General features: G+C 37.1%; 1 protein-coding gene across 1 annotated transcript in view; it reads left to right on the forward strand.

The window, feature by feature from the left end:
* The window catches only part of LOC121880074 (spectrin beta chain, non-erythrocytic 1-like), a gene marked incomplete in the record, with an annotated part of 309,746 nt that overhangs the window by 154,182 nt on the left and 140,391 nt on the right, over nucleotides 1–15,173 (forward strand). Inside the window, 3 exon segments of the mRNA XM_042387083.1 lie at nucleotides 158–671; nucleotides 4,450–4,581; nucleotides 4,938–5,072. Coding sequence (XP_042243017.1) covers nucleotides 158–671; nucleotides 4,450–4,581; nucleotides 4,938–5,072 — 781 coding nt within the window.

The following is a 15,173-nucleotide window of genomic DNA, read 5'->3' on the forward strand; positions in this document are numbered from 1 at the left end:
AACACACTTTCACATCACAGAATTCTATATTTTTCCAACCTTTTCAGTTTAGAGCATTTGACAACTGATAACTTTTCATATAATAAAAACTGTAATTGTAGAATGAGATGTAATATAAAAAAAATCCTGTTCTAACTATTAAAAAAATTCTTTGCAGGTGGCAAGCCCTCAAAGGAGCTATTGACAGGTACCGTTCAGACTTAGCTGGAGCCCTGGAAATTCATGCTTTTAACAGGGATGTAGATGACACTAAGGACCGCATTAGTGAGAAAGCAGTTATTCTAGCGAATGAAGACACGGGTAAGGACCTCACTCAGGTAGAAGCCTTGCAGCGGAAGCAAGAAACAATACTTCGTGACATGTCGGCCATTGAAAAGAAAATAAAAGAACATGAAAAGGATGCTTATAATCTTGCCAGGAAATACCCAGATAAGAAGGAGCTAATCCACAAGAAACAGACTGAGGTACTGCAAGCATGGTCCAGTCTTATTGAAGGGTCATATGGGAGGAAGGAGAAATTGACTTTGTCGTATACATTACACAAGTTCCACACTGAATTAAGAGAACTAGAAAGATGGGGAGAAGATATTGTGAGTCGTATGAATGCATCACCATTGCCGAGCAACACCGCTGAAGCTGAAATGCTGTTACAGAGTCACCAAGAAAGAAAGGTATGATAAATTAATGGAAAATGTGTGTGTATTTGCTTTGACAGGAAGAGGATTGGGGGGTAAATTAATAAAAAAATGTGGTAATAGCATAAGTTGTACCATTCCACTTCATTGTCTTGAGTTTTTTCAGAGTCTCGTGAAGATAGGTTAAGGATGTTCTTTTGTTCAGATTATAGTTATGAAGTTTCAATACATACAGTCCTACTAACTATGGTTTATGTTTCAGTCTTAGGTCCTTCAAAAATAGTAGAAAATGCTTTTTCAGCCAAGTAGGTTTTAGTGTTATGCAAGATACAGTTGCCTCATTATTACATTACAACTTGGGCCAGTAAATATGTTAATACATGTTAGCTGGAATCCCTGATTCCCAGAACTCTCCAATAGCCAGAATTCAGATCAGCCTGGAGAAATTCCAAGAAAACTCTGTTCCAGGTCTGCGAACAAGTTTACTGGATGAAAATCGGGCACATTTTCAAGAAAAATTCCGAGATTTCTGGGCCAGGGAATAAATTTTACGAGAGTTTCGAGAGATTGCATCATGCTACAACGCGTTCCCATGTGCCAGGCATGTGGGTGGCCTAGGTGCTTGAATCACTTAGTTAAATTCATATTCTGTTGCCGTTGTAGAAAGTTGTTCCCTCCCTAGCTGCTGTTTTTGCATACAATTTGTGATGTACAATACTGTACATTAATGTACAAAGACACAATAAGTGGGAAACCCTGAAGCACCTTAATTTTGTCTTTATACAAGACCTCTTCAGGTCACGAGATCCACTAATCCCCCACCCCGACAATGGGTGACCTGACATTGCATCAAAAGGTCAGTAATATGAGCACTAATCCCCTACCCTACCTCCACTGCAAATGAGAGAAGAGTTTATATACAGTGGGTGACCTGATTGCATCATGTCAGGTCAGTAACATAAGACCCACTAATCCCTCACCCCACCTCCAGTGCAAGTGTTAAAACAAAAAGTGATTACAGTTCCGTATTGCATTCAGTAGAGTGGACAGTATGCCTACTGTAGGCTCAAGATGACAGCATCTGCTGGTGAGTACTGTACAGTATGTATACATTATTTTGTTTATTTAAAATATATTGTTGTGTACAGAGGTGTTTGCATAAATAAATACTGCTGTGTGTGAGATGCATCACTTTGACTCGGGGAAAACTTTCCCCAGTGCAGGATAGAAAATTCCATTGTCTTGGCTGTGACACACAGCTCCATTCATGCCTCGCACGTCTGTATGTTCTAGGTTTTTTAATAATGCATTTATTTAATAAAGCTTTTGGATAAACTATTCAGGATTTGGTAAAATATTGGTGTTTCTAACTAATTGGAACCAATTTTATAGACTCCCGGTATCAACATTTCCAAATTTTTTCATTAAAGAATCGAGTTCCCATTATAATATCGTGTCAAGGAAGTTTTATTGGAATATTGTATAGAATTTATTCAGGATCATTATGTTAAAACATTCATCTCTCTAACCTGATTAGAACAAGATGCTGTGATTAAAATGTTTATAAAAATTTTCGCTAGCCGTAAATATGTATGCTTGCAGCCTCTCGCCTCCAAAATACTTTCATTTGATGGGCTATATCATATAGATTTTTAATCTTTTTAAATATATTTATTGAACAAAACTTTCAGATAAAACTAACTAGGATTAATTTGGTAACAAAATGGGGTTTCTAATTTAATTAGATTTGATTTTATAGACTCCAATATCCACAATTCTTATGTTTTTTCAAAAAAAGAATTTAATCCCCATCATTATATTGTGGAAATATTTTGTTTAAGGATAATTTATTGGAATAGTCTTGCGGTGAATTTATTCAGGATCATTATGGTACCAAATTCGTCTCTAACATTATTAGAACAGATGTTGTGAATAAAAGGTTTTACACGTCTGATAGCTGCAAATATTTTCACTCATGCCTGCAGTTTAAATGTACAGTGGTCCCTCGATTAACGAACACAATTGGTTCCACAGAGTCAGTTGTTAACCGAAAATTTTGTTAACTGAATATTATTTCAATGGAATATTGGGTAATTGGTTCCAACTTGCAGAAAAAGTATACATACAAAGTAATGTATACCAGTAATAGAATTAACAAAACATTAAATATAAACCAAATACAGTACTGTACTGTACAGTATACTGTACAATAAAAAATAAAAAATAATAGAATACTGTATTTTAACTTACTTTGAGGTGTGTATGTCTTATTCCCGGCAGCTTTGTTTACATATCAAACGGCTGATTGTAGAGGCAGTCGATGACATGCCATATTCTTTACAGAGAGCATTGGTTCTAATGCCTTCTTCGTGTTTCATAACAATTTCTGCACTGTATGATATAAATATGTTAACTGAATTTCAGAATGACCAATAATTTTAAAATATAAAATGCAAAATTATTCAAGAGCACAACTTTCTTGATATTTACCCCACTGGAAGAGAATGTAAACATAGAACCAATTACTGTATTGGCGGACTGGCCGATCAGCTGATGCGCACAACAAAGCGTGTTTCTCGTAAGGCTGTTGTTAATCGAAGTTTTGTTCGTTAATGGAATTGAAAATCCTTATGGGAGCTAATTCGTTGACCGAAATTATTTTAATTGAACCGTTCGTTATTTGAGGGATCATTGTAATGGGTTAGTGTTTGTTTGTGAGAGATGAGATAAGATGCGTAGTTTACTGTAGAGTCAAGATGTGATGCGTAGTTTAGACTCTCGGATTCTTGGAAAACTTTCCCTAGCACCCAGAACCATTCCAGGATATGCAGTAGTGTCTGTTCATGCGAGAAGTGTAGCTTAGACTCTCGGAAATTTTTTCCAGTATCCGGAAGAATTCCGGGGATGTAGGATTTTTCCAGGTTTCAGAGTCGTCGTGTTATCCAAAAATCTCTCGTCCCCAGAAGAGCTTTGTACCAATTTTTTCAGCTAACGGGTATCACTTACCATAGATAGAATGGGAAGGAGATAGCCAAGCTAACTTTACTCCATTTTGTACATTTGTACACATGGACATACATCCATTCAGAGATTTTACTGACATTCTTAGTTAATGTACAGTAGTTCCATTGTTCCATTGTGAAAATTTTAATAGTAATGCATGTGTGCTATAATTAAACTTTTTAAAGGTCCTTTCTTTTTATTACCAATAGTTCTTTGAGACAATTCTCAAGAAACTATAGTATTTATCATATAGTAGTAGGAGTAAGGAGCCATATTGGAGACCTTTTTTTGTGTGTGTGGGGACGGGGGCAAAGGCCCAAAAGTCTGCAAGTAATGAAAGTGTATGCTTGAATCCTCTTAGAATATTTTTCCCATATTTAAAATTTTTCTTAACCCCTAAATAGCATGTAAGGATTCACTAATCTGTCCCTATTTGTCTCCAAAAAATGGAACCTTAGGAATATGAAACATCAATCATGCTGACTGCTATCCCTATAGCTAACAGCCATTGATGATGGCTGCCATTTAAGGTTTAAGAATACCTGTAGGTGAGATATGCAGAAAAATATTGTTGGATTTATGAAACTTCACTGAAATAATAGGGTGTGAAGACTACTGCTAGCCAAAGTATGCATGTGAAGGGATTAGTGGCTTGACTGTTTATTTTTCATTTATGGAATTTTTCCAAGGAACTGCATGTCATTTGGCTCTTTTAATAAAATTTGATATGGTTGTAAAGTGCACAAACTATTGCAAGTAAACATTGTGTAATGTGGCAGTTGCGAGTGACCTTTTTATATGAATTTTTCAGGCTGAAATTGATGGCCGTAAAGAAGTTTTCAAGGCTTTGCAGCAGTTTGGAAAGAAACTTATTGCTGATGACCATTTTGCAAAAGAGACTATCAAAGAAAACCTTCAGACATTATTAGAAGTAGAGAACAAGGTAATATTCTTGCTGATGTATAATAGGCTATTTGATATTAATGTAATGAACATTGATCTATGCTCTATGGTAAACAAAGTTTTGCAGGTATTGTGTATGTTGTAGTGTATTAATTGGTCAGACCATAAGATTAGTTACTGCAGTCACTTAGATTTTGGGTAAGATCAAGAAGGTCTTTGATCTTACGTCATTCACTGAAAGGTTTTGTTGAATTTAACTTTATTGTTAGAAAGGTACAACCTATCTCCTGAGAGAAGTTGTAATTAGTTTTGGCTATATTTAACTGAAGTCTTGTATATATTGTATCTTTGGTGTAGTTTCATTGATAGATAGATTAATAATCGTTTTTCCATCAGGTTATTGTCTTCTGGACAGAACGGCAAACTGTGTTATCACAAGCTCATCAGCTACAGGTCTTCCTTGAAATGACAGAACAAGCAAACTCATGGCTGGCCAGTAAAGAAGCCTTTCTCAATAATGATGACCTTGGGGTATGTCACAGGAAAATTGTTACAGTTCTTGGTGGTAGAGGTGCTGAATCATTTAAGTTTTGGTATCATCATTGTAGAGAAAAAACATAACGGTAGTTGCATTCTGGTAGTTTTCAGAAAGGAATTGTTACTTTTTATTTCTTGTAAAGGATTTGTTTTTAACCTTTTCACTGCACTTTGTTAGAACCCCAGCTTACTCACAATACACTTTTTATATATATAAAAAAGGCATATGTAATGTTAGATAACTATATTGAAGAAGGTAACACATTACAATTGGTCTCCTGTTCTCTGTTTTTAAAACTGTTATTCCTTACAACTCCTTGTACTCATTATTTGTGAATTATGAGGCGCAATAATTTTGGCAGTAATTTTTTATACCCTTTTTTTTTCATATGCTCCAGTTCCTTATAACATGGCTGTCTCACTTTAATCTTCGTAATTGTGACTTTCTAAAATACAGGGTATATTCCACTTCTGCAAGTTCTAATACCAGTACATCACTTAGTCTTCCATTAATAATAGTGCTACATGTTGTGTATAATGTGTAGGTTTCTTTGCTGCCTTTTGTTGAGTGTGGAAATTGAAGGAGTAGAATGTTCAGGAAGCATTTTATGCCGAGTTCAGAAGAGTTGGAATGGCAAATGACTGAGTGAGTGATAGTGTAGCAAGTTGCTGGGCCTCATTAAAGATGGTCTGTTAGATGCAGCTGACAATGAATGTTACTGGATAAAGTACCCAGCCAAGCAGGCAATAACATGGTGGTGGAATAATGAAGTGGGCGGAGTGAAAAAGGAGAAAAGAAGATCGTATAAGACTTGGAAGATGGGTGGTGCTAATTAACCCCTTCACTTTTAATATTTTATTTGGCTAACTCTAGGTAATTTCATTCAGCACAAAGAAAACCCATACACAGGGGGTTAATTGTATAGTTGCAGAGATGTCTTTGTACACAAGAGTATGATTGTATGTGTGGAAAAATGGGGATGTCTGTACTCTCGTCTTAGTGAAAATAATAGTGTTAGAGACACATGTTAAAGAAAGGGTGGGTACTGTCCCCTGCACACAGGTCATGTTACATCACAATATATCCAAGTGAAGGAAGGTGGGGGCTCACTGCACCTGGGTCTAGTTATTTAATGACATGCATAAGTGGCAGAGGTTAGTGTAAGTGCCATTGGGGGATGTAGATGAAAGTTGCTGGTAATGAGAGAATGTGGGTGTGTGGAGAGTGTTGGTGATGGTTTTTGGGGAGAAGTTGTGGTTTGTTCTTCAAACTACACTCACACACACTAGACACTGTACTTTTTCCTCACACACACACAACACTCGTTCCTCACACACACTACACTCGTTCCTCACACACACTGCACACTTACACACTACACTCCTTCCTCACACACACTACACTCCTTCCTCACACACACTACACTCCTTCATCACACACACTACACTCCTTCCTCTCACTCACACTACACTCCTTCCTCACTCACTCACGCTACACTCCTTCCTCACACACGCACACTACCTTGCCATGGGCTTTACCAGCTCATGTGTAAGGAGTGTGCATCTAACCACACCCAGGACCTGACCAAACCTCACACGGTGAATATCACCACCACCAGATCATCTCTGGAAAGTGTGCATCTAACTTCACTCATGACCCAAGCACAGACTTTAACTTCAATCCAAGCACAGACTTTAGCCTCAATCCATGCAAATGTCAATTTTTTAAAAGTGGTTTGCAATTTTGTAGAAAACTGCAAATTGCAGTACAAGTGTATTTTTAATTTTTTATTTTTTATTTTTATTTGTTTAGTCGTCGAGAGGTTTATATTAGTTTGGTATAAGTAGAATTATTAAAAGTAGATATTCTGTGAATATCTAACTACAGTAAAAAACCTGAGTACCAGACCACCTGAGCAATGACACATCCAAATAATGACATGAATTTTAGAAACAATTATTTGAAAATTCGAAAAAATTTCTTGTTTCTTGCGAATCATTTTTATGTTGTGGAGTAATGCAGCGTGGACCACATGGTCCCACCCACCTCTCAACAACACAGCCACGTTGCACTCAGTTTACTGTATGCATGGCTATTTCTCTGTGCAGACACGCCTTTTTTCTCATGACATATAAATTTCACACATTGTGAGAACATTGCCCAAGTAAGTACATTCAAGTAAGGCCCCAATAGCAGAAAGTGTCTTACCATGATTGATAAACTTTAAGTGCTAGCCATGGTTAACAGTAAATGTACTGTTCCCAAGATAATGCAGAAATTTGGAACTCTAAATTTACTGAAAGCATATCGTTAGAGTGATCCTCTTCATCTCAAGTGAAAGTGGGTCCCAAGCACACCTGCATTATCATAACTACATATCACATGTTACTGCAGCTATGGCTTTGAGATGGCCGATTCATGTAATGAAACTGTAAAACTGAAAGCTTAAGGAAAATCATTTCAGTACTCTATTGTAATTAAATAAAGGAAATATATTGCATATAAAATTAAAAAGAAAAATGAAGTGCATGAGTGAACTGTATTTTGTGTGGGAGGTGCACACATGTCAGTCAGCTGGGGTCAAAAGTTTGCTGCTGCCCAAGAGGAAGTAGCATCGACCCCAAATGAGGTGAAACAGTCAGGCTGATTAAGTTCGAAGACTCGTTCCCGTTAGTCAGTTTCACCGCGGGGAGTGAACTTTTGTCCTCAACTGTATGTCAGGGCTCGAGAACCTTCAAAAATCTTTGTTGAAATAAATGATGTGTTGGAAACAAATGCTAAGAATGACAGGGGTTTTGAAAACAGATTCTAGCAGGGCAACAGGTAGTGCCACTGAAGTGAAGCAGGAAGACAACACAGGGAAACCAGAGCCTGTTGGTGAACGTATCGAGGAACTAAATGAGAGAAAGAGGGAAAACAACATAGTGGTATATGGTGTGCCAGAATCTGGATACCCAACAAGGAGCGAAAGGATTGAGAGTGATAAATCTTATGCACTGAACCTAATAAAAGAATGTGGCATCACTAGTGGCCAGGAGATAATAGTTAACGTGATTAGGCTGGGTAAATTTATCCAGGGAAAAGCTAGACCAATGCTAATCAAGTTATCTACTGCAGATATAAAGGCCAACCTATTTAGAAACCTCAGGAACCTGCAAGGTAACATGAAATTCCAAGACATAAGAATAGCCAATGACTTGACTAAAAGGGAGAGAGAGCAAGAAGCTGTCTTATGGCAGGAGGCAAAAAACTTAGTGGACTCCGGGAAGGGGAGACGCAGAGTGGTGGGTCCTCCGTGGAGGCAAAGAGTCGTCAAAATAGGGGTCCAAGAGGATTAAGAGAAGTAGTGAGGCCCAAAGAGGAGAAACATGTACGTACCAGTAGTGTAAATAGTGTAAGGAAACTGATTAAAAATAGGAAAAACAAGAACAAAATGTTATTGTAGGTAAATTTCTTATGTTTAGTAATGTGGATGTGTTGAGTTCATACAAGTTAATAGAGTTAAATGCACAGTTGAAGGAGATGGAAAATACTCCGCAAGTAATATCCCTGCAGGAGGTAAAACCAAAACACTACAGATATGAATGGATTACAGCAGAAAATAACCTAGAAGGATATGATAATATAGAGCAAAATCTCCTTAATAAGGAATATATATTTGGAAAGGAACCAAATTTTACAGTGTTGAACTTGATACTAAGTTTTGTGAATATTGGTGTATAGAAGTGCCATGTAGTAGTGGTAATTTACTATTTACCTCCATTTCCAGAAGCCCTAATAGTGATGAAAGCAATAATACTAGTTTGCTGCAACTTCTGCAGGAAGTCCGTGATAAAAATGTGCTTTATAAAATAATTGTAGGTGATTTTAATCTTCCACAAATAAATTAGAGCAATTATACTTCTGTAATGGGACTAAATGATGTTGGTACCATGTTCATTGAGAAAGTATGGGATTGCTTTCTCACTCAACATATAGAGGAAATCACCAGGATAAGAGGAGACAGCATAGGCCTGTTGTTCAGTAACGAAGAATCTATAGTAGGAGATATCAAGCTGGAGAGTCCACTGGAAAAGAGTGACCATGCCTGTATTTATTTCCATTGTGACAAACAGGAGATGGAAGACAAAAGTAAAAAACAAGTGTACATGTATGAAAAAGCAGATTACCTACTGATGAAGCAAAGGCTTACGATGGAGTGGATCCAATACTTATCATTGGAACCAGATATTGAAAGTAAGTGGAATAAGTTCAAAAGAAAATTCCAGGCAGTCATTGACGAGTGTGTCCCTAAGAAGGTAATCAGAGGACTGAGGGTTAGCAGAAAAAAAACAAATGAAAAATTACCTATAAACAGGAAGCTCTGGGCTAAAGTGAAGAAAAATCAGACTGTGGGAGAGACTGAAAACAATGAAAACGAAGTTCAATGAAAGACCATGCACGAGGGAGATGTATCTGAAAACTGAAAAGGAATACAGGAGATTAAATAACCAGGTCAGATGGGAAACTAGAAACATCTTGAAACGCAAAGAACAAGAGATTGCGAAAAATGTTAAGGCAAATCCAAAAGTGTTCTGGAAGTATGTACAGACAAACAAGAACAAAAGCTAGAATTGCAGTTCTTTACAAGGATGAGGAAAAGTTACAGAAGACTGTGAATGATCAAGAAAAGGCAGATGTACTCTGAGCAATTCTCACGAGTTTTTATCAAGGAACCAGATAAGGGGATACCAACAGCCAACAAGAAAGACGTGCCAGCTCTTCAACACCTGGAGATAACCGAGGGCAAAATAAGAAAGGTGATTCAAAAATTGAAAAGACAAAAGTCTCCTGGTCCAGATGGGTTACATCCAAGAGTCATTAAGGAGATGATGGAGGAACTACTTCAGCCTCTGAGGATCTTGTTTGAAAGCTCTTTTCAAGAAGGAAATATACCTGAGGACTGGCATATTGCATATATCACAGCTATCTATAAGAAGGGAAGTAAAAGTGAACCAGGAAACTACAGGCCAGTCAGTCTAACTAGTGTAAACTGCAAATTAATGGAGTCAATATTACGGGAAGAGATAATATCCCATATGAAAACATGGATTGTTTAGTAATAAACAGTTTGGCTTCATTTCCGGCAGGTCAACAGTTCTACAGTTGATTAGGGTACTAGACAGGTGGATGGAAATTATCGATGACAGTCAGGCTGTGGACATAGTGTATTGTGACTTCATGAAGGCTTTTGATAGGGTACCCCACAAAAGACTATTAGAAAAAGTATCTAGTTATCGCGTTGATGGAAAATATCTTGATTGGGTAAGGAATTTTTTAACTAAGAGAAAACAGAGGGTTGTGGTAATGGGGAAGTATCTGACTGGAGAGAGGTCACTAGTGGGGTCCCTCAGGGTTCTGTCCTTGGCCCCCTGCTGTTTCTCCTTTTTATCAATGACCTGCCTGAGGCAATTAAACACGACAGTGAGGTATATCTATATGCGGATGACACAAAAATTTTTAGGAAAATAGAACGAGATGAGAATTGTGACATGCTGCAGGAGGACCTGGATGGGATCGGGTTGGACCGAGAAGTGGATGCTGAACTTTCACCCAGAAAAAGTAAATACATGAGGATAGGAAGAACAAAAGTTGCTGACCATGGATATCATATGTACACCACGATCAAGAAGACCACGGTAGAGAAGGATATAGGGGTAGTCATCGATGATAAGCTGACGTTCTCTGACCATCTAGCTGAGAAAATCAACAAGGCTAATAAAATAGTGGGCATTATTAGAAGAACTTTTGTTCATCTGGATGCACCTATATTCAAGGCTCTGTACACTGCGCTGGTTAGGCCACACCTTGAGTATGCTAATCAAATTTGGTACCCATATCTCATTAAGGATATTGAAGCAGTAGAGAATGTACAGAGGGGGGCTACCAAATTAGTACCACAGATCAACCATTTATCTTATGAGGAAAGACTAAGGAAATTACAGTTACTGACACTGGCGAACACACAAGATCTCGTGGGGACCAAGTGGAAACATACAAGATAGTGTGTGGCATATATGACCAGGCATGTACAGCAGGAATGTTCCAGATGAGGGAGGCTGACACTACCCAGGGGAACACAAAGAAGATCTACAAAACAAGAGCGAGGCTAAATCTCAGAAGACATTCGTTCCCGAGTAGGGTTGTCAACAACTGGAATATGTTACCTGAGTGGGTAGTGAATGTGGAGACGGTGGAAAGTTTGAAGCAAAATTTGATAAATACTGGAAAAATCAAGAACAAGTATATAATTATAGGGCACAAATATCTGCCACACGCAGCCACCGTCTGAGTAGAGAAGAGGCTATTGAACTGTTCATGTAATATGATGGCTGTTGTTTTGACCATTTGTGCCTCCCTGCTGATATGGATGTCTGAATAATGGATTCCATCTTAGTAGTGACTTCATTGTGGCTTAATTAGTCCAGTACTCAGGGTGTTTACTGTAATAAATTAATTTAAGAACTTCACATAGAACTGAAGTCGTTTTTTCCTATTTATTTCTGTTAGTTAATGGAATACATGTGTAGGGGACCCACTCCCTTATCTTTGACAAATTTTGGTTCCCAGTGATTTTTCAAGTTTTAGAAGACCACTCTTTTTGTCCCTTGATAGACCATTCATCCAAGGCAGTAAAATCCAATTGTTTTATTTTATTCAACATGCAACAGAATGCAGACACAATATATGAAGTAAGTATAAGACCACCATAGTTTTTATTCTACACACACACACACACACACACATACACATTATGCATAGTATAATAAAACTTCATTAGAATGCACATGTTATGGACCAAAGTATGTGTGGTGTACTGTACCCTGTTTTTAGAAGTATCCATAACTAAAACATTCTTAAGCATGTAGACCAGACTCCTAACCTACACCATAGAGACTAAATACAATCAAAGTTTTATGTAACTACACCCTACAGATAAACAACAGGTCAAAACACACATGCAATACTTACCTTACAGTATACCCATGTTTTTACTTGGGGTTATGTCTCTAAAGAGGTCCTGTAATTATGAAATTGTGAATACAACATGGGAAAATAAGTAGTAGTGTCTCAGGAACACTTGAGAGCACAGTATCCATTATTAGAATTTTTACCCCAATTTACAATATTATAGTCTTCATAGCATCAGCAGAACAATGAAATGCAAATTTGACAAACTTGTACTGGTCTGTAGATTAATTATATCTAGTGTTTTTCTGTGTTAAGAGCTGGTAACCGTGTGCAGTCTGGTGTCCCACACTACCATACACCATGTTTTTTTTTTGTTTCACTAGTACAGTTGTTCTGTTCAGCAGTGTGTTAAGTGCATATGAGGCATTGCAGTTATTGGTGACAACCTAGACATGTTTACAAAAATCTGTTTTCTGTGGTAACATTTGCAGTAGTGAAATATTGGAGGTTACTCAGGAAATAAAATTTTCTGTATTTACAAGAATAGATCTTGTAAAATTTAATAGCTGAAATTTTGCTTTAGACCTCCAGAAGTCCGACTGTTCTAGAATTCCGACTTAGGCATAACCTCACCCCTGGCTGCTTTCAACCTTCATTTTGCTGAAATATCCCTTCTAAAAACAAACAGTATACATTTAACACTTACTTTTATTGTAACAGATGAATTGTTGAGTTGGAGGAGGATGCTTACACTTGCAATACAGTACCCATATTCACACTTGTACTTACACTTAATATTTAGTTACACTTATAACATATATTTTGTATACCGTACCTGTATACAGATACTCGTCGACTCACGATCTACTCGACTTACGACCACTCGGTCATACGACCGCTGCAGTCGTATAAAATATTACTCAAATTGCGTATTTTCGAGTCCTGACATTAGTGATTGTACTGTGTATTGACAAAATTTTCGTTTGTAATTCCCTTTAAAATGACTGGCAAGCTTAAAAGTGAGAGATCTCATGGTGCTGAGAAGAAAAAGAGACGCCCACTTTAGATTTTCTACATTATTTTCGCCTTTTCGACTTACGACCTGGTCGTCGGTCCCTAACCCCGTCGTAAGTCGAGGAGAGACTGTACAGTCAACCCTCATTAATTCGGACTAATAGGGGGGAAGGGTGTCCGTTTTAGCCGATTGTCCGATTTAACCGATTTAGGGGTTAATATTGCATTATATTTCAGTCATTGTTTTCATCACGTGTTTATCCCACTTTCCACTGTAATACGAACGTAATTTCAGCAAAAATATTACATTTCCGTGAATGTATTATATCAAGCACAGTATGAATAGAATATCATTGTAATATAACAGTATTTTAACCGAAAACTATTAAAAAGATGAATAACATCTCGAGAACATCGGAAGCTTAGGTAAAGTCTTTTGTTTTCGTCATGAATTTTATCCTATTTTACATTAAAATACATCACGTTTCGGCAAAACTACTATTTATTTCCGATAATGTATGCATTCAGACGCAGTTTAGGTAAAATATACGTGTGATGTAACAGTTTTTTAACTGAAAACATTCGAAAAACACGTACCCTCTAGCCCTGTTCAAGGAGAGGACTGGGAGAAGCTGTTTGGTGCTGCAGACGATGACAAGGAAAATGATTTGGATGGATTTTAATGAAAATATTCAGAAATATGGTATCGTAGTATTTATTCAAGTCAATTAGGATAGAATATTATTGTAATGCAACAGTTTTTTAGCTGAAAACCAATCGAAAAGCGATTACGGTAACATCTTTTGAACGAAAGAATGTGAAAGTCATTGTTTTCGTCACGATTTTATCCCTCTTTCCACTGTAATGCGTACGTCATTTCAGCAAAAATATTACATTTCCGTCAATGCATTATATCAAGCACAGTATTAATAGAATACCATTGTAATATAACAATATTTTAACCAAAAACTATTAAAAAAACGAGTAACTTCTCTTTAACATCGGAAGGTTAGGTAAACTTTTTTGTTTTCGTCATGTATTTTATCCTATTTTACATTAAAATACATCACGTTTCAGCAAAACTACTATTTATTTCCGAGAATATATTCATTCAGGCACAGTTAAGGTAAAATGTACATGTGATGTAACAGTTTTTTAACTGAAAACGACTTGAAAAACACGTGTACCGTCTAGCTGATACTCAACAGCTGGTGGTGCGTCATGCGTCGTTGTAAACAATAGGAGGTTGAAGTAGATTACCGGGTATTATATTAAGTGTGAAATATCGAAAAGTCTTTATTACCGGTATATTTTGTAGATCAATGAGAACTGTGATACCCTATATGATATGATAAGTTAGCCTGTGCTAAGAACTTCAACATAGACTACTGAAAACACGTTGTAAGGTAATTTAGCCTATTGTATGCTGGTGAGCTTCATTTGCTGAAGGAACTGCACAACTTTTCATTACTAATTGGTACATATTTAACGTTTCCATTGTTTACTGGCAGTAAATGGTAAATATTTTTCATGTCTGAAGCTAAAAGTTGCATCCCCCCAACACTAGTGGTGGAGATGTTACATTTAACCAAAAAGATGCTGGTGTTTTATCCCAGCAGTGGGTGGACCAGCATTTTAGCTTAAGGTCTGCGTAGGTAATATTCTTACAAATCTAAAAAAAAAAAAAAAAAAGTTCAGAATTTGTCCGAATTATCCGGATTAAAGGGGTCTGAATTAACGAGGGTCGACTGTATTTAAATTTAGCTGTCATAAAAAGTACTCCACTTCAGCCCAAAATCCTCACAGATCACGTTCATGGAGACCCTAGCATCGATTCCATCTCATATCTTCAGTTTATCTACAATTGGTAGAGTTCTGAGCACCATTCCTCTTCTCCCAATGGTCTTTAGTAGTGTTGTTTTGCCCTTACTCACTTTAGAGGCCATAATAATACACCAGGGGAGTCTTAAATATGAAAAAAAAAGAAGTGTGCAATGGTGCAGTGGTCATAACAAACATGTGGGAACTGACTCCTCTCTCAACTGCAGCCCCCACAAAACCTCTCTAAGCAAGAACTTGTCTGTAATTAGATTTTCCTTATTTATGGATAAACCAAGTACAGTACTTTG

This window comes from Homarus americanus, unplaced genomic scaffold (assembly GCF_018991925.1).
Source record: "Homarus americanus isolate GMGI-L3 unplaced genomic scaffold, GMGI_Hamer_2.0 scaffold30108, whole genome shotgun sequence".
NCBI classification, from domain to species: Eukaryota; Metazoa; Arthropoda; class Malacostraca; order Decapoda; family Nephropidae; genus Homarus; species Homarus americanus.